The sequence below is a fragment of the Dermacentor variabilis genome, chromosome 2 (assembly GCF_050947875.1).
Source record: "Dermacentor variabilis isolate Ectoservices chromosome 2, ASM5094787v1, whole genome shotgun sequence".
Lineage (NCBI taxonomy): Eukaryota > Metazoa > Arthropoda > Arachnida > Ixodida > Ixodidae > Dermacentor > Dermacentor variabilis.
The window spans coordinates 215,162,652-215,182,465 of record NC_134569.1 but is presented as its reverse complement, the minus strand read 5'-3'; the positions used below and the strand labels follow the sequence as shown (position 1 = coordinate 215,182,465).

Genomic DNA, 19,814 nt, shown 5'->3' with positions numbered 1-19,814 from the left:
CACTCTGAACCACCTGACATTTTAGTTCAGAATATAAGCAATTTTAGCATGTACTGCAAACCGCGTTAAGTGAAAGATGATCAAATCTACAGTGCGATAACGGACTGAAACAAAAAGTATGATCAGAGCTTAAGCTTATTATAACATGAGCCTGAAAGATAATTGAACAATTTTCTCTAACAGATGTATACCCTAATCAATTTTCAAGATGTCGCTCCTAAATCAGATTAGTAAGTAAATGAAACTTATATCGCTACAACTTATCCTTTTAAATGTACAAAGAATCAAGTGCAAAAGACCTGTGGGAGAAATGCTATAGCGAGAAAGACGTAGTAAGGTCAAATCTGGAGGCTAGTCACATTTACACGTGACCTTCGTCGTTCGTTATTTATATCAGGAACGTATTCGCGTGTAAAGGGAAGCCATCTGAAAGAAAAGAAGAATACCTCCTTGCCCATTCCGCCTTTAAAGAGCTGAGCGAGCCAAACATCCTTAAGCACACTCTTCCGCTTATACAAGCGCCAGTATATTGTTCCCCAAGTAGAGAACACTGTAACGTGTGCTTTTTAATCAGTAGCTTATAGCTTCCCCAAATGAATCTGGCGCTTTTGCAGTTATGTGCTCTTGGTGTTCTCGCACTTACTCCTCCATCGTCGCCACTTAGAGGTAAGTTGCAACTTGCCACTTGGTTATTGCTTCAGAAAGCGTGTACGTACGAGGGTGAATCAGAAGGTCCTTTCCCCTAATTTTTTAGCCAAATTATTGCTCTAAATGCTAACTCAGCATATTTATTCCCAGCGGTGGAGCTTTCGTGCACCGGCCCCACATTATCGGCTGGTAGCTCCGCGGCACGGCACTGCTGTTAGTTGTTGAAGATGGAAATTGTGTTTCACACGTCCACGGCGTACGAGTGCCGGAGTCTGATTCGCTTTTAATTGTGCAAGGGACGAACGCCCATCGAAATCCACAGGGAAACGCAGCTCCGTATGGGGCAAGGTGCCTCGCTTTGGGCAGTGTCAGTGGGGGTGTTCTGAGTTCACAAAAGGCCGCGAAGGCTTGCATGAAGATGTACATCTGATGTACATCTGAAGATGTACGAGGGCACCTCAAATTTACTGCTGCAATTGGACAAATATCTGAACCTGTGTGAGGACTATGTGGAAAAATAGTATAATGTACGTAGAACAGCACGTATGCTTATAATTAACTGTAGTGCAGCTTATTTTGGCTAATAAGAAATAGGAGCCAAGGCATTCTGATTCGCCCTTCTATTTCAGGATACTATAGCGTCAAGCCTAAGCTCAAGTATACCTTGTGAGCACTGCTCTGCGATTCTATTGCAATATTATAGGATGTGCAGCAAACGCTAGTGTTAAATGTAACACTTGAAACTTTTGTAAGGAATGCGTGGTAAACGGTAAATTGTAGCACATAAAATAAAGTTTGGCAGAGACCCTTAGAACTGCTTACATGTTGGAATGCGAAAGCATTGGAGTCCCTTTGGGGAAATTTTTTCGCTTAGGTGTTCAACCATATATCATCGTGCACGTTGTAAACTTGCACGGCTTTCCTTTTTGGTTTCCCTTGTTTCATCTTATGCAGCTTGCTTACGTGGGCGACAACGTTTCACAGATGCCGCTGAGGCAGACGCTTCGGAGTGCATTCCAGTAGATATAGCACCGATAAAATCCGAACAGCAAGTCATACGTCGGAGGCAGCGATGTGACGTCTGCAATCACGCACGCACTAGGTGCAACTTTAGTCAAGCATAACCGTGGAGCCCCGTTGCGTCGAGGAAGCGTGCTCCTCTCGCACCCGGGAGGCCCGGTCTCGATTCCCACCGAGACCGAAATCTACCAAGTTTTCTTTTCAGTTCCATTAATTTACTTTGTTTACAGAAGCCTACCGGACAAATCTGACGTCAATCCGAGCATTATTGACGTGCTTTTACTCGTCGCGCCGTGGGCCATTTTTGGTACAATCTTTCGGTCACGCCACCGCCGACAACGCCGGATTTCCGCGTACGGAGGCACATAACGCTTTCGCATGAAAATATACAGCATTCACGGTAAAACTGGTGATGTTTTATATTCTAAGAGTTTTTGCCATGCACAAGTCAGCATATTCTTGCTTTGTAGCGCGAAGCGACCCGGCTAAGACCGGACGAGCGCTAACTTTCAACTAAATATTTAATGAAACGAGGAACACACACACACACACACACACACACACACACACATATATATATATATATATATATATATATATATATATATATATATATATATATATATATATATATATATATATATACATACATAGACGTGTGTGCGTGTTTGTCTCGAGTGCATTGCACTACACAGAAACTTTCCTAAGGTTCACTGAACGTGAAGATCGGCAGCCCTTGAACCGCAAAGGTTCATCGACTGATACTCACAATAGCTCATTTAGCATAGCTGAACTTGAGGCATCTCTCTCGCATGAAACAATTAGGCACCTATGTCCAGAAGCACTGAAAACACTCCCCTCTCTTTTCATGCCATGTGAGCGGCTGGGTATATTGCGTCCTCGTGGTTAGAAGGCGTAGTTATCCCTATAATTAAACAAGGCGTAGATCCGTCCTTAGCCAGCTTGACAGGCCATTAGCACTGACAAGCCGTCTGCGCAAACTGTATGAAAAAATGACAAGCCGGCGCTTAATCTATTTCCTAGAATATAGCAAAATAATAGGTCCCTTCCCGGGTGGGTTCCCAGAAGGCAGGTCGACAATAGACCGCCTTATTCGCATCGAGGCAAATATCAGAGATGCGTCTATATATAAGGAGCTTTTACTTTCGGTCTTTCTAGATTTATAGAAAGCATACGACGCGACATGGCGCTTCGGGATCCTGCGAGATATTTCCGCGATGGCGATTCGTGGAAATATGCTAAACACAGTAGAAAGGCTACTTGTCCAACCGCACGTTTCGTGTACGGGTGGGCAGTGTTTTATATGGAACATTCACCCAGGAGAATGGCGTGCCGCAAAGCGTATGCTTAGATGCACACTCTTCATTGTAAAAATGAGCTCCCTGTATGTAGTCATTCCACGCACCAAGTTTTAGCGTATGTCAGTGATCTGTAGATAGGTTTCAAATCATGTAACATTGCTATCTGCGAACGACAGGTGCAGCTCGCATTGAAAAAGTCTTATAAAAAAGTGGATGTAAATGGGTTTAAAATACACGCCCAGATAAGTAAGTCCTGGTGTTAACAGCGCAAAATGTAGACGAGAGATGAGACGAGAGGACGATACCAAGCTTTTCTTGGCGACACCAAGAAAAGTACGTGTTTGCTCTTTTCAAACAAAAGAGTCGATCAATCGAGAGGCACTGTCAGCTGTGAAGACATATTTCTGTGAATAAGTCTAGGGTAAGCTTACCTTCACCCCCAACTTAAATATCTCAAGTCGAAATGTCTGAAGGCGATGAACATTTCAAAAATTCCGTCACGCACAACATTAAATAGTAATCGTAAATGTCTCCTGAACTTGTACAGGAGTCTTCTCCGCTCTGGCCTTGACTATGGTGCTATAACGTATCATTCTGCAACGCGAAGCGCGCTAAAAATCCTAGACCCTGTGCACCACCTAAAGATCCGCCTCGCGACAGGCGCTTTCAGGAAAAGCCCTGTAGAAAGCCTCTGTGCAGAATCAAACAAGTGGTCACTTCATCTACGGAGGTCATATTCCAGCTTCACATATTATGTGAAACTAAACTCGAATCCTGAACACTCTTGTTACACAACTGTAAACGATGTGTCCTGTGCCAGACTTTTTAATAACCGGCTCACAACGAGGGAGCCCTTCTCACTGCGTGTAAGGAATCTCAGTGAAGAAATGTGTGTTCCGCTTCTAGAACACCATCTATTGCTTCCAGCAAAGATGTCATCACCGTGGCAGTGGCAGGTCGTGGAATGTGATATGTCGTTTGTTGAAGTCAGCGTGCTCCTGAGATGCACATTAGAATGCACTTCCTTGAACTTCGGCCGAAGTACTGCTTCCCATAGTTTTACACCGACGCATCTAAGCCTCAAGCCGGGTTTCTTACGCAGCAGCCGGTTCGTCCTATTCGACTCTGGCATTCTGCATGCGCAAACCAAAATCTTTACGGTTGAAGCGTATGCACTATTAACGGCTGTGAAACACATCAAACAATTAAAAGCAGAAAAGTCAATTATATATACTGACTCTCTGAGCGTTATAAAGGCTTTAGAATTGTTAAAAAAGCACGAGAATCCTGTAATTATCAATCTTTATACACTATTGTGCGCTGTTTATGCACGCTATCAACGTGTCATAATAGACAGTTTTAGTTTCACGTACTGTTACGTTCCGCCTCCGACGTGCGGTATAGCCGGCGCGGATGCAACGGACGCCGGGGCTTTGTTCTCAGCGGCGGACATTTTAACCAGTTCAGCGCTGCCCCAACGCCTCCTACCAAGCGCGTCCAGGCATGTTTCAATGCCACGTGTCTTCGTGTGTGTGCGTGTGTGTGTGTGCATGTTGGTGCCCACGCTTGTAAAAACGCGGCAGCCGGGGAGAGGAGCTCCCCATCTCTGAAGCGAGGAGGTCTGACCGGCGCCGGCCCGGCGGATACGTCACTTCTTGTCACAACGTGTCCGTGCGCAGCCGTCACGTGCGCCTCTATCGAGGCGTTCCTTCTTGCCCTCGACTCCGAGAGTATAAAAGCAGCTGCCCCCGGACGCCAAGAGAGAAGCTTCGATTTCTTCAGTCGAGTAACGTGGTCTCCCGTTTCTCCACTTAGGTCGACCTGACCGGCCGCTCTTTTGCGATGCTAAAATAAACAAGTTGTTCTGTTAGCAGTCGACTCATGCTTTGCCAGGACCTTCGGATGCTTCCAGCTGTGCCCCAGGCCGCCAGGCCAACGCTACCCTTGGGGCTTGCGACCCATTTGCAACAGTACGTAGAGGCTTTGCGTACGTAGAGCTTCTACGTGTAAACAGTGCGCATGCGCAGAACGTGGCGACCGCGGGCTGGTCTCACGGGCGTACGATTGGAATCTTTGCGTGCGTTTCTTGCGCACGTAGACAGCTTCACGCGGGAGGTTCGCGAGATCGCAAACAAGCCATAGCGGGCCGCGCGCGCGGACGGCTTGCATCGAAACACGGCGACAGGATGGCTGGAGCAGCTCGGCGCCTTTGCTTTTCGAAAAGCGATGATTTAGGCCTGCTACGCGACGTGAGGGAATGTAACGCTTTCGAGGAGAGCATGAGGCACACAGTGCGGTGGACAGAGATCGCTGTCCGCTTGCCGGAGTCGAAACAAAAAGTGTTCAGCGCCCGCATTGTTCACGAGCGGACGGACCTGCTGCTCGCGCAATATGCTGACCGAGACCGGAGAAACCTCTGCAGGTAAGTCACTTCGTGGTTTCCATTGAGCGCACAACACATAACGCAAGATAGAGTGGTCAGTACAAACCTTTCTTTGGTGCCACCTCCTAGGTCCAGATCCGAGGAGGAGTACTCCGAACAAGACCAGTTACTCGAAGAAATTTTGACAATCGCGAAAGAGAACGGCTATAAAATAAGAATCTTTAAGAAGGCACCGCTGGGCTCTGGCAGCCGAAGCACATCAATCGTCGGTAGAAGTTAAGCGGCCCATGCGAGAGACGCCACCGTGGAGGCACACGCAGCAGGGGGCCTCGACGACACAGCAGAATGTAAGCGTCTCGCATCTCGTCTTCCACTTTGAATGGGGAAGCGTTACTTAGTGAGCACTCGGAAACAAAAAATTAGTAAAATCCTGTTCTTCACATAACGCATTACTCACGAGAATGCGTAGGTCTCCATAAATAGGTATGGGAAACCAATAGCTGTATATCGTGGATAACAATTCCAGCGCCCACCACACAATGTGCCGGGACTCAAACTCCCAGCTTTCTGAGCACCTTGACGTGGTGGGCAATTTGACAGATGGGCTTAGATTGGAAAAGCGTGGGCCACTTAAAATATTTCGGCTGGCCCAAGTGGAAAGTCTGGGAGTGTCCCCTGACGTGGGACAACGACCAAGAAGTTTGAAAGGTGCACGTACCAAAAATTGGCGGGTTGGTCCTTGAACTTCACGTGAATGTCGACGCATTGTCGGACAACGCCTGTGGAGGTTCTCAATTTCTTCCTCTAGTACTCTGTGCGGCCGATACAGCTGGGTCTAGTTTTATGGCCTCTTTTGGTACAATTTCAGGCGCTGGCGGAAATACAGCGACGCAGCTCTTGTCACAAATTGTCAGTGGATGCAACGACGATGAAGGCATCGAGGAATGGTACCCTCCGCCTGAACTCGACATGGACGATGCACAGACTGTGTCCATCACCAGTTGTAGCACAGAGTGCAGTCAAGTGCCTTCACCGGCAAGCATCAGCAGCCCACCAACGAATGCACGTCAGGGTGCCGAAGGAAACGTGGATCAGCCACAGCCTCCTAGGAGCGAGTCCACGCGCGGCCGCGGTAAGAATACTTTCTCAATTTAGTTGCATTTATCAGCCGCTGAAAATTTTTGGCTTTTCATTTCCACCTGCGTGCATGTTGACAACAGCGAATACTAGTAATGACACGAACCGACACAATGTGCCGTTGGCAAGAGAACTGCTACCAAATATATTTTGAATTGGTAATCCAAGCAGGCATGTTAAAGTGTTTTGGCCTCATGCTCAATAATCATACCTTTGGCACATATAGGAGCATCTCATATATGTTTCTGCAAAACAACACTCATGCTCCTGAATAAATTATTACGTTGATTACTGTACGCGCCGTGCACGCCGACGGACGCGCCACTGGTGGCGGCCTTGCGCAGAACACGTGGGAGAGGAGCCTGGCGCGCGCCGTAGTTTGTTGTGTCGTTGATCGTGCTTCTCTGTCTTATTCACGTCTTCAGAGCAAGATAGGCAACACCATTCGCACGTGTGGGGTGGCCAAAGCTTCAGGGAATGTCGAAGAAGAATTGTTGCAGTGTGGGGGGCTCAAATACCGGTGAAAACGTGCCGGCGATACGGTTCTAATCATTCCCGGCAAAGCCTTATCAGCGGGAGCAACGGTAGCAAATATGGATCGCCGCTTCGAAGGGAAATTTCTTGTTCTCGTCCTTTCCTTTGTCTCGTCGGTGTTTTTTTCCACTCGATCATAGTTAGACGCGTGAGCAACGAAGTTCGTCTGTAGTTCAGCATGAGGTTCAAAGGCATTTCGCTAAAGTTCGGAATGCTGTTTGCCGCTTAAATTGTTTTCCGCTTCTTTACCGCGTTGCGCTAGCTAGGCAGCACGACTGCACGATCGCATTGCGTTGTACGTTAAAGCTACTGAAGTTTGCAAGAACTGAAATTGTTGGTTTCATGTGGCGCGGTAAATCCTCGCACCAGTTGTCGCGCACTTCATGTTTTTACATCTATTTTATGCGTGACTTTGCACATGTTTAAATGTTGCTAGTTGCTCCATGCATAACCCTTGTCGATTCTTTTGAGCTGCGAAGTTTTCACCCTGCCTTGTTTGTAAAGGGTATAAATCACGCTGTGTCTTATCGGAATGATACCAAGGAAGTGCTTCTTTAACAGCTTTATTCTTTTCGTCCGAGGGCATCTTAGATATTGTTTGCTCTTTTTGGAAATGTGTTTAGAAAATAGGTAGTTCAGGGCGAGAATTGCTAATAGCTGCTGCATATGGCATTTTTGTTCCATTTCTCGCTGAAAAGTTCGCGTCCCGTTTGGGAAGTCATCACACCTCTTTGCTGCCTGAGCAAACTTAACACACCGAGTGATTTGTTTGTTTCACAACGTAGTCCCTTCTTGCATGTGAGTTTTGTACTCAACTGAATTCTTTCTTATAGTTACGCTGCAGACGACTAAACCGGGCCTTGCCGCCAGCGCTCATCTACTTTGACTGGCGCTGCTCTGCGTTTAAATATATCATGTGGCACCTCTCTCTAGTAATATAAGAAAGTACTGAAAAGTTAGTCAGTATTTAGCTTTGTACGTTTCCAAGCAGCTCCATTGGGGAATTTAAAATTGCACAAACTGCAGCGGGAACGGTAGTTCATCGGCGTATGCAGCAGAATTGCATCGGCGGTACAGCACTAACACGCGCTTTTATTAACCCGTGTGTTTGGTGACTTCGTTAGCTAGTGTACGCGTTTCCATCAATAGATTGGCAATTACTCTTCTTGACGCGACTTCGACTGCACTTATTCGGCGATGTCCCATGTATTCATCGGCAAAAAATCACAACGGCATATGCAGAGATTGCACCGTGCGGATTTGTTTTATGTAAGTCTGCACTAACGACGGGCGCTTATTATTCAGGTACAGAATCAGCATTGCGGCAAGGGTATAATAAAAAAAAACATCGGGAGATCGGATCACTCAACAAAATTTATCGGCTAGTGAACATGAGCTCCACGTCATGTAAATGGGGTTCATGGCATTTGTCTGCGGGACACATCTTGCACGTATGTGGACCATGTTGTCCCAAACACCGGAAACATCGTGTTCATACCCGCTTGCACAGAGGTCAGCATCTTCCCTACAGCCGTCACCGCAGAAGAAGCAGCCTGGTACCCGAACAAAGGAGAAATCGCAGCCGCGAACTTCAGCCATCCTTCCTGCAAATGGTTGTAGTCTGCTACTGCTCCCGCGTGTACTGTTGGAAGCGTCCGCTAGGTGGCTTTCAGTGGCGCCTCTATAGGCGGTGCACGAGGCGTATTATAGTATGCCAATTCGATTCTGCACTCAAGACCACCCGTTATTTGTTCCTTATCGTATTCGTGGACGTACAAAGCAGCTTGTGATGTTTGTGTGTGCACGTTAGTCTGTATGAATAAATGTGTCCCAAATTAATGCAGTGCTCTCATCTGTAGTGCCATGCCAGTAGGTACAGAAAAGGTACAGAAAAGAAAGAATTGTATCTTGTGTGTGTATGAGTTACCAAAAAAAATTTGTTTGCACAAAATCACTCTTAAAAATGTGTCGTCACACTGGTGTATTTTTACTAAGGGTGCTTCTCCTCGCAGCAATTCCTGATTCTTTTTAAAATCCAGAAACGCAAATTCACTGACCACCTTCCCAAATCCCCATTCAACACATATCATATTGACCGCAACTAAAGACGGGGACAGAGGGAGAGAACACATAAATAGCACGGGCGGTAACTTTCAACTGTTTTATTCACAGCAGCCCGTGGGCATATATAGGCAAATAGAACATGCGCAGATCGCAGCAAACAAGAATAGACATCAGCTTAGCGTGGCAACCAATTATCAAAAAAATATATTACCGATTGAAACAACCTAATGGAGGTATCGCTAACACAGTCTTGGGTTTTCTTTTTTATGTGATAAGCCTCCATCAGATCACGTGCAGTCTGGTCATGGCTTCTCCCCAGAATCTTTATCTCCTCAAAAAGAGGTGCACAGCGACAGGCATTGCAGTGCGCAGGTAAGTCCGCCAATTCATCTTTCGTTAACTTTTGTTCATTTGCGGTCAATATGATATGCAGTAAATACCAACTAGGCCAAAGTGAAGTTCTTCTGAGGCCCCATTCAACAGCCTGGCGAACACGACTCATGCTACTGTTGAATGCCAACTGCGTTGTCATGGAAGAGCCGCGATAGGGCTTCATTAAGAGTGGCTTCAGTGGGTACGCAGGATCGCCGTATATCACGAACTGGTGGGGCCCCACCAACTTTTCCAGTTTCGCATAGATGCCACTGCTCTGGAGTATCCCTCCAACAACAACAAAAGAAAAGGAATTCAATTGACTAACAAAATGAGACTACATCGGTCCATGTTAAAATTAGTACTTTAAATAAACATTTGCCTGACCAACTATTCCTCAAGGGGTCAACAAAGCTATCTAATAGCAAGTGTAAACATATGCGGAAAACTATTTAAAATATGAAAGTGAAAAGGGAGGAGAACAAGGCTCAGGTTGGCACCAAAGCATTTTTGTCAGTACTTACCTTCCTGAACATGATATATTTATGAAAGAGACAAGCTATTCAAGGTAGCTGACTGTCTCTGAAAAATATAAATGCAAAGTTCTTTCACACCAGACACAGGGCAACCTACCTCCATCATGCCGCCTTCCAGGATAAGGGCCGTCAAGTTGGCACACAGTGCCATTCGGACACATCATCGGCTGGTACTTGAGCATGTGCATCCGCTTATGGCCAGAAAAATAGTCGCGTTGGTTCCTTTTGGGTCGGCATATGGGGCGTACCGTGCCGTCGATAAATGCCCAGCGGTTTGTCAGCGCTGCACCACGGTTTCGGATGGCCTGCAAGACAAAATTAAACGTGACCAAAGCTCAGGCTGTAGTTCAGCGTAAAATTGTATCTGTTGTTTTAATAACCTTACATTGAACCCTCTGTCGTAAATTATATCGCCCATAATGTATATGTACTTAAGTGAAATCTCGTAGCTTGAAATACACTATCTGCACTGATCACGTGTAACGTAGTCTACATGGCTATTTTATGCCACACTTGCTGAGGTGATGTGCCATTCGGACTAAACTAAAGAGACTAATATTTCTGTGTCAAAATAATTTTTCGGACAATATGTTGGTTGCGTGTGACAGATATAACTGCTTTATAGATGTCTTATATGCGAATATGAGTAGTTCTAGTAATCGCAATGCTGCCGCCTGTTGTGGCTATTGTCTTCTCTATTTTATACCGGCACATGTCGACGGCTTGTGAACTTCGAGCTTTCTTATTACCATTTACCGCTGCAACTTTAGTCCTCAATAAAACAGAAAAGCTGAAATAACAGTGAAAACAAGGCACAGTACCATACAGGGACAAAAAATGACGTTGTGTAGACAGACAGCAAAAACATCTGTTCTTGTTTCTATTCAGTACGAGCACGAGGCTGGGGAAAAAATAAACAGTCAACATACATTTGCAAACTCTCCAAGGGTGGCAGGACACAGCCAGTCATGGTTGTTGCAGTCTTCGAGCAGGTGTTGAAACTCGCTTATGATGTGGAAAATAACTTCTGACGCCACACTCGACAATTACAGATGAATGCCTGCCGAATATGGTTTCGAGATCGCACCACCTGTTTGGGTTAGCAAGGCGTCGAAGCGTGATACACAACGCCTCCCGAAAGGGCACAGTCACATTTTGAGCACTCTTCACGGTCTCCGGCAGTTTAAGAGCACGAAACAAGTTATTGAAATCCTCTTTCTCAAATCTAAATTGCTGCCTGAACAGTGAGGGCTCTATGTTGTCCATGTAGAGCAGTCCGCGCTGCGACCGAAAACAAAGCAACTCCGACGTTACCTTGTGCCTGAAGTGGTACCCCAAGTCGTCCAACGACCCTTTCCGAAGCTCTCGCTGCGTTTTTGTCATCAACAGGTCATCTATTTCATTCCAGGACAACGTTGACAGCAGGTAACGCTTGCACAACACCCTTCCAGGCATTGCTGAAACAATGACCGGCACGCATCAATGCAAGACCGACCAGCCACCCAATGCGGTCGTTCATAAAGTGCTATACGTCACGTTTGGAAGAGGCAGGTTGAACGTACATGGTGGCAACAACCATCCTGTCGGTGGTCTTAACAGTAGACCCGTCGGCAGAAAACACCGCGCTGTCTAGTTCTTGAGTAGGGGACGGCACTTCGTACGGCCCTACGCCAGCGTCTACGTCGTTCCTCACGTATATGGCAACTCCACCAGCTCGCCAGTAGCCTCGATGGGCCCACGCGATGCCGGTGTAGCCGTCGACTTGAACAAAGGAAACGGACTACGTCACAAGGAGATACCCGTAACAACAGGGCGTCGTTGATCACGTCCTCCACATGCAAGCGCGGCCAGCTGACGCTCAGAGCTGCCAGCGAGAAGGTATATTGCAGGTCGGCAAGTCAAGGCGCATACGCTTCGGTGACGGTGGGAATGTGGTGGTATTGTTACGGTTGGCGTTGTTAAGAACGGCCTGCTGAGGTGCAAGTTTTGCCAACCAGGTGTGAGAGGGGCGTCGACTTTTTCTGGAAAGCCACCGTCACCCTCTAGCCAAATGCCGTCACTAAGTCGAATGTGTGCGCCGAACAATTAGCCGCGTCCGCCACTCTGCGTCTCAGGATTGCCGAGATGAGTCCGACGAACCAGGCTTTGTGATTGAACACGCCACAGCCGACCAGGTCTGCCACGAGCGGGGCAGTTCCCGAGGGAACGTATTTGGCGGCAACGTCCCACGCGCCTTTCAAGACGCAAGACAATGGAGAACCGGCGGCCACGCTGCGGGGATCAGCTCGGGGAATAAGATGCGCCTTTCCTGACGTAAGCCCCGAGTTCTGCGAAGACCGTCTGACCTCGGTGGGGACCGTGAACCTGTGCGGAAGTGTGTGTGTGTGTAAGCCCTCCCGCAGAGAGGCGGCTCGTCTACGATGGCTGGTCGAACGTTTCCCTCACCTAGGGATCGAGGGAGGACCGAGTGTTTATAAACCGCTGTTGTGCGGCTGCTCAGTGTACTTTCTCTCGCAGTCATGCTAGACTGATGAACTGCACCGTCCTTAGTAGATACTGTAAATAAACCCATATTCCTCGTTCTCTATGAGAAGCAGTCGTTCCCTTCAACAACGTCCTCAGCATGGATAAGTTGGACGACGGCATGGGCAAGCTACCATCTAATTCATGCCCGACTCCAATCTTGACAACGGGTTACGAGCGGTGGGTTTAACCCCCCGTGCAACAAGGATGATCGAACGACCATGCCTAATAGAAACGGAGGATGGATCCCTACTTTGCTAAGGGTGTCTCGAGTAGTTGCCGGTCTGGCGGGCGCCCCGCAGTGATTTCAGGCCCCTTTACGTGTGTGCGCGACCGGAGGGAAGGCCGCCAACCGCGAACTGTGTGACACTAGGGGAGACTCCTTTCTGCGAACGAAACTGGAGCCACGGGTAGCCGCCAGCGGAGGCAAGCACGTGCAGCGTCGCCTAGGAGAGAGGAAGCAGGCACCCATCATCGACCAGACTCAGTACATGTCACGTGACGTTGACGTGAGCAAAATCCCGCCTACGATTTTAGCGGGCCTGCTTAAGCGGGCCCGCAATGTATTTTTTTATTATTCTTCTCTCCTTTTTTTATCCTTTACTAAACATGGAATAAACAGTGCAAGTTTTGCACTAGAAATCGTCTCGCCCCTGCCTGGTCGCTATGGTCTACTGGACGCCTGCAGCCCGCCGACAACGCCACGCTACCCAGTAGTAACGCCGGTCTACGTTCGAGTAACCGGCGTCGCAACATTATCTAGTCACCGAAACTCGTCCAGCAGATCGCCGTCTAGGTTCTCTTGGGCGTGGTTGAACGTGTGATCTGGCTTGGCGTTGGTGAAGTATAGCCAGTTGACGTCCGCGCACCTACTGCAGCCAATGTAGACCAACTTCTGCGGGCGCTTATGGCCGTACTCGTACACCAAATCAGAGTAGGCAACCCTTTGCGACTCGAGAACAGTAACGTCACTAGCCTGAACCACGGGAAACTGCTTGCGCCGACAGGCAAGCCCCGTCCGCCTGTCCAGAGTGACGGTGACGGTACGCAACTCTACGGGCACATCCTTCTTCTCGTAAAGGCAAGTCGATGGCGCGACGCCGACGGTCGCATTTCCGCCGCTGCTCTAGCGTCATTCCTCGTAAATTCGTCGTTTTTCGGGCGTACGAAGCACTTTTTGCCCTTCTATTCTACGCTGGAATGAAGAGAGGCCACAGAGCCAGATGTGGAAGGAGACGACGACAATGAACACGCGAGCAGTGGCACGAGCGCGCTCGCGCGGTTGTGCCGGGTTGTGGGAGGGACGGGGCAACGAGCCAGTTCGCGGGTTGTTCGCAGGCGACGCATTTGCCCTATGCATATACAGCTTTGCTGTAAAACTGCGGCAGAATCCATCTCACGATGACCGTACAGATAATGCGCGGGCATCGAATTAATATTGCGACACAGCATATTGCCACTGTGGAAACGAGGTATGCATGAGACGTGTACTGCAGCGGACCCTTCATTCGTGCTTCCCCAAGAGCACTCTGCGGATAGCCTCCGAAATGCATGGCCTGAGAAACGATTCATGTGGCAACCGGGCTCCTCTTTCGCACTTCAGTCTGGACATGCTGCGCCATCTAGTGGCACTGCCGCGAAGTCCATGCGTGACCACCCTGATATTAGAACTGTGGCGCGCCGAACCCTGCGAACGCTGAGAATTGTTGCCTCACTTGCCGCACACTTAGTGGCGCATACTCAGTAACCCGAGCAAGCGAGAGGTTCATTGAAAAGCGGCGCATACCTATTGGATTAACGGTGCAGCTCCCTAAAGCGCTGGCGTGAAAGGCATTCGTTGAGAAGCGGCACTTACCCAGTACATTTTGGTTGCTGTCCTTGAGGATCCCATGTGACTTTGGTTTTATTCCACTCACTGTCGGGGAAATTTAAGGGATCGTATTCATCATTGTAGAACGGCACATTCCCAGTGGCACATAGCTTGTTACCCAAGCTGGCATCAAGGACATTCATTGAAGAGCGGCACACGCCTGCTGGCACATACCCAGTAATCCTAATTAGCTTCAGAGTTTCATTGGAGAATAGCACAGATCGATTGGCACATATCCATTATTCCAAGTCAGCGTCAAAAAGTTTTTTCGAGCAGTGCTACCTACCCAGCCCCGTGTCTACACTGACGATTGTTGGCATGAAAGGGGTTCGTTGAAGACCGGCACGTATGTACACATTGCCACATACTCAGTGGTACAAGTTTGTCCGGCGGTTGGTTTCGAACCCGGTTGCCTCAGCACAGCTGCCCTGTGTGTTACCCATTCCACTACTGACTACCGAGTGTCCCAGGAAGACGGGCTGGAAAGCGGTTATATACAAACATACATAGAAGAATACACACATACATAGATAAGAACATATGTACGTAGAGAGATAACCCCTTGAAAGTGCGTGAAGTACCGTAAGAATGCTGACGCATTAATAAAATCACGCGCGAGGATGCCTACCCCTAGCGGCGCATTTTGATGATGCCTTGGCATCATCATAGGTAAGCCAAGTTGTTATAGCTAGCGTAGCTATCCTACCTTATAGCTAGTACTGAGACGTCATATCATAGCAAGCGCAGAGGCGGCACCTTTAGAGCCGGGGCTGATGCTTCGAAGCAACGAAGAACGGCGCCAAAGACATAGATGATCCTCAACAAAGACAGCGAAGAATGGCGCCAAAGACATAGATAATCCACAACATAGACGATTTGACGGGACGAGCTGGGATCGTTACTGGCGGCTGTATTGCTTTGTGTATTGTTATTTGATTTTTACTCGTAATTCTTTCATTATTTACTCAACGTGACAATCTAATCCTAACCCTGAGATCTTTCTTCGCGTTCGAAATATGACAATTCCCGCTTGCGCACTAATGACAGATGGCCGGCTGGTACACGTGTCGTACGCTTTACCTTTGACGAGCCGCAAGGCTGTGATGATTCCTTTTGTTAGTTGATGAATGCGATTGCAATACATAGTCGTTCCTCGATATAGTGCTAAGCAACAATACCTGGGACCATGTCGTTATATGCGCCAAAGATCGCTGTTATAGCTTCCTTCTGTATTAGAACAATCTTGTATTAGCACATTAAACTGTTTGTCCAACGATGGGGGTGAACATCTATAAAATTAGGGAATCCTGCCACTTACCAAAATAAATATACTGCACCTCCCATTAATGACTATTACGTAGTCACGTATTTTATAACAACCTGTGATCTCGCTTGGCTCACACTCTCTACCAATCTGTTGCCCACAGCGTATACCACTATCAGACGATTCCAGCTGGTTGCATTATTGATATTATCTTTTTTTTTTGCGCCTACGCAATTCCCCGTTTTTCAGTGTGCTGTGTCTTACACCTATTGACAACTCAGCTAACGAACATCTGTGTACATCTCTATAACGCAAGCACGTGTTACCTTGCTTTTTGCAGCTTAACAACCTTTCTGTACAAAGAGTTGAGTTCCTTTTCCTCGGTAACATGAAAATGTTATGCTGTCTCTTGCTTTTTTTTTCATATCCCAGAATCGCACTTAGGCAATGACTTCTCAGATGTTGTACCAGTCATCCAGCAGACAATCTGGCTTAGTGATTAAAATACTGTGAAATGTTGTAATGTAGTCACCCTTTCTAACAGAGAAGATCGCTGCAACGTTATACCCATAACTGAAATAAAAGCGCGTTTTCCTACTGTCGTCACTTGTCCCTATTTGATGATACTTTATTGCCTCCAATCCATATTGCTCAAAAAACAACAGCAATAATCCACGCATGCCACGTGTGTCAGCGAGCCTCACACCTGCAGCTTGTCCTCTTTCGAAGCCCATTGCAAAAGGTGGTAGGGTTTCTATTACGCAGGCAAATGTTTTTATGGCTTATTAGTTGATGTAAACAATCTTATAAACCATTTAATAATAAACCATAATTGCGAGCGGGGTCATACATTACGGAAATTTGTTGCTTCATCTGTGTGTTTTTTCTTCATGCAGGACTATTTATATTCCTGCTCTGACCTTTCTTCACCCCTACCCCAACTCCGGCAAACTTAATTCCCGTTGTGAACCTCGTCACTCCTGGTGTTATCTATGTTTGTAGGGAGTTTGCTCCAAGCTAAAGCAACCATCTCCTCTTTTTTACAGACGAATGTGCCGCAAGCGATGCAAATTGCGATAACGAGACTATAATCACTGTGGATGATCTCAGGCGATGTGGTGTGCCCAAGCTCAACAAGACGGTGCGCGACTACTACGAGAGTGGTGCTGACCAGGAGCAGACATTGCGAGAAAACGTAGAAGCCTTCAAGAGGTCTGTTTCAAAGCACTTGTGTTGGCCGATTATTGAATGTGACTTACCACAAATTTTACCATGCAGTATCCCCATTGCGCCTTTCATTAGCAGACAAACACTTTGATAAGGTCGGTAATTGCACTGACAGTCAATTTCTTCCGAAAATTCCACGTGTCAGCCTATCGCACATTATCGGCCACGCTTTCCGGGTTACTTATAGCGTCTTGGGAACTGTCTTACAATATGCTTTTGTTTGTGCCCGTTTGGCAGCTATGACATCTAATTTGCTTGGTTTTGTTCTCGCAGTTTGGTAGCAACTATTGTATGGTATGCTCCCCGCAAGTCAATATACACGGTGTCCCAGCTAACTTTAGCCAGAGTTTAAATATATGCGGATGCCACGTAGCTGGACAGAACCAAGGTAATGTTGTTCGCCGTTGCTTGAAGATAATAAATTTTTTTGGGTACCTTCTAGTTAGATAACTAGTCTTAATTAGTTATTCAACCTAAATATTATAAATACATGGAAAGTCTGAAGGATAAAATCCTACAGCGACATGAACTACTCCCGATACAGCTCTCTGCTGCTCAATGCGTGCTACATAAAAGTGTTTTTCCGAGCGTCAAAGAAGCCCGCAAATGCACGGAGAATTGCCTTGCAACTGGCAACTCGAGGCACTTTGCGTGTTCCCGCGGCCTTTTTTCTAGCATGCGGCAGTGGGCGAATTAGTGAGGCCAGGGGAGAAACCTTCCATGCAGACGAGGTCCCTGATAGCGCAATCAACCTCCAGGCAGCCGGAAGTCTGCTAGCACAGGGCACTTTTAGGGAGCAGGTTTCTTGCATGTCGTACTGGGCTCGCTCGGACTATAAAGGACGCCATATGGATGGGCATCGGATCCAAGGACAGGTCTAGATCGAGGTTCGTGAGCACCTGGCAGAAGTGTTGGAGGGTTCTGCCTACACAGGTGGAGGGGAGCCTGGCCATGATTGCTATATTATTACAGACGCTGCGGGACTTAGTCGGTTGGGCATATATGGCATCGTAACATCCGAGAAAGCCATCCACATCCTGAAGTGCTCGCCAGCACCCGAAGACGCCCCCTTTGACCAGCCGCTCCGCCTGTTCGAGGTGAAAACTGAGACCACTGCATGGACGGAGCGAGACAAGATTTCCCATTTCTCCGATTACCTTGAAGGTGAGGCCTTCCGATGCTACCTTACCCAGGTTTTTGACACTGACCCATCTTAGGTGAGCTTCAATACATGCTTTACACAGCGCTTTATAAGCACCGTAGAGGATCCTTTCCATCAGTTAACTCATAGTCGGCTAAAATTGGGCCGCAGCCTGAAAGACTACTACTGTTAAAGAAGGTGCCTGGGATGCCTCACCGGCCTTAAGGATGCACTCGTCATTTCAGGGCTCATCGAAGGGCTTCCCGCCCTTGCTGGGCTTAACCAGTCTATACCAGCGACCTGGATCTCAGTGACGCTGGTGCAACGAGGTGATCACAGCGCGTTCTACAAGGTCGAAACACGCAGATCAACGCAACAAGCGGCAGTGCCCATCTACGTCCACTTAATGCGCCCATACAAGCACGCGCGCCCGAATGCAGACACTGCACAATGGATGGCTTACCCCGACAAATGCATAGGCACAATGAATGTTCACGCTGTCATTAACGGACACACTGTCAGCGCTACTCTTGATACGGGAGCGAAGATCACCTGTATCAGCGAAGCAGTGCTCTCGGCTCTTCACATAAATATAAGAGATTCATGCATCAATGTTCAACAAGTTACATCATCAATCAAAACTTTGAGCCGTGTCAATATAAAGATACACATCAAAACAATCGCAAAGGATATTCAGGCACTTGTTCTACGAGGCAAGAGGAGCAACCCACTTCTTGGCTTAGACAGTGCCTGTCTCTTTAACTTGTCTCCGCATCTTGATATCCTAACTCTACGCCAAGATAATGACATCCTCCACCTTCGCCCACACCATTCCACGGCTAATATGGACGTTTCTTTGCAGGAAGCTGAAGTTAGCGATTTGGTTCATCTAAATGACACTCAGAGGTTGACATTGAAGCAGCTTGTCCAGAGGAGCGAGGCCATTTTTTTCAAATCAGACTGGCATGGGGTGCGTCACTACCGAAACGCATCACATTCATCTCACCATCAATGTTCCCATTCTCAGCGCTCCCTATCGGTGCTCAGAAGTCGATAGCATCGAAATGGACTGGCAAATCAATGACTTTCTCACAAAAGGCGTAATGCGACTGTCTACGTCACAGTACGCTGCGCCTGCGCTTCTGGCAGAGCAAAAAGGAGAAGGAGGTGCGCCTTTCTGCACAATTACCGCACGCTAAACGCTGTGGCGGTGCCCGCCTATGAACCTATTCCTTTCATCGACGACGTTCTTGACTCTCTCAGAAAATATACGCACTTCTCGACGTTAGACATCACGTAATATTACTGAGGAAGGCACGTGAGGATGCATCCAGAAATCATTCGGAGAACGGCCTTTGACACACATACCAATCACTACGAACGGGTTGTCATGTCTATTGGTCCCCGGAACGCTCCAGCCACTTTCGAACGGGCAGTCAAATCTATCTTGACAAAACACCACTTGAGGGACGTCACTAACTACTTTGATGACGTTCTGTATTCTGACACGTTTCCCTACAATCCGAAGCATCTAGAAGCGTTTAGAAACGCTTTTAGAAGCGAATGCCTTACGCTGAAGTTGAAGATATGTCAGTCTTCACAAACTTCCATTGGGTACTTGGGACACAGGGTTTCAAATTGCACAGCCACTCCGAAACAAATAAACGTGGAGGCAATCCTGTGGTTTCACACGCCATCACGCCCTCAAGAGTGACGGTGTTTTCTCCGCGCCGTCAATGTCCACCGTCGGTACATCGCCCGCTTCCGTGAAAT

The 19,814-nt window shown here is 47.6% G+C and overlaps 1 protein-coding gene and 1 pseudogene across 4 annotated transcripts in view; one reads left to right on the top strand and one right to left on the bottom strand.

The window, feature by feature from the left end:
* The first annotated feature begins 444 nt into the window (after window positions 1-444).
* The window catches only part of LOC142573098 (2-Hydroxyacid oxidase 1-like), a 192,075-nt gene continuing 172,705 nt past the window's right edge, over window positions 445-19,814 (top strand). For all 4 annotated transcript variants that reach the window (XM_075682621.1, XM_075682620.1, XM_075682623.1 and 1 more), the window contains exons 1-2: window positions 445-666; window positions 16,720-16,885. In XM_075682621.1, the coding sequence (XP_075538736.1) occupies window positions 594-666; window positions 16,720-16,885 (239 nt within the window). In that variant the 5' untranslated portion in view covers window positions 445-593. The remainder of the gene's footprint in view (window positions 667-16,719; window positions 16,886-19,814) is intronic.
* On the bottom strand, window positions 10,040-11,471 carry LOC142573359 (uncharacterized; annotated as a pseudogene).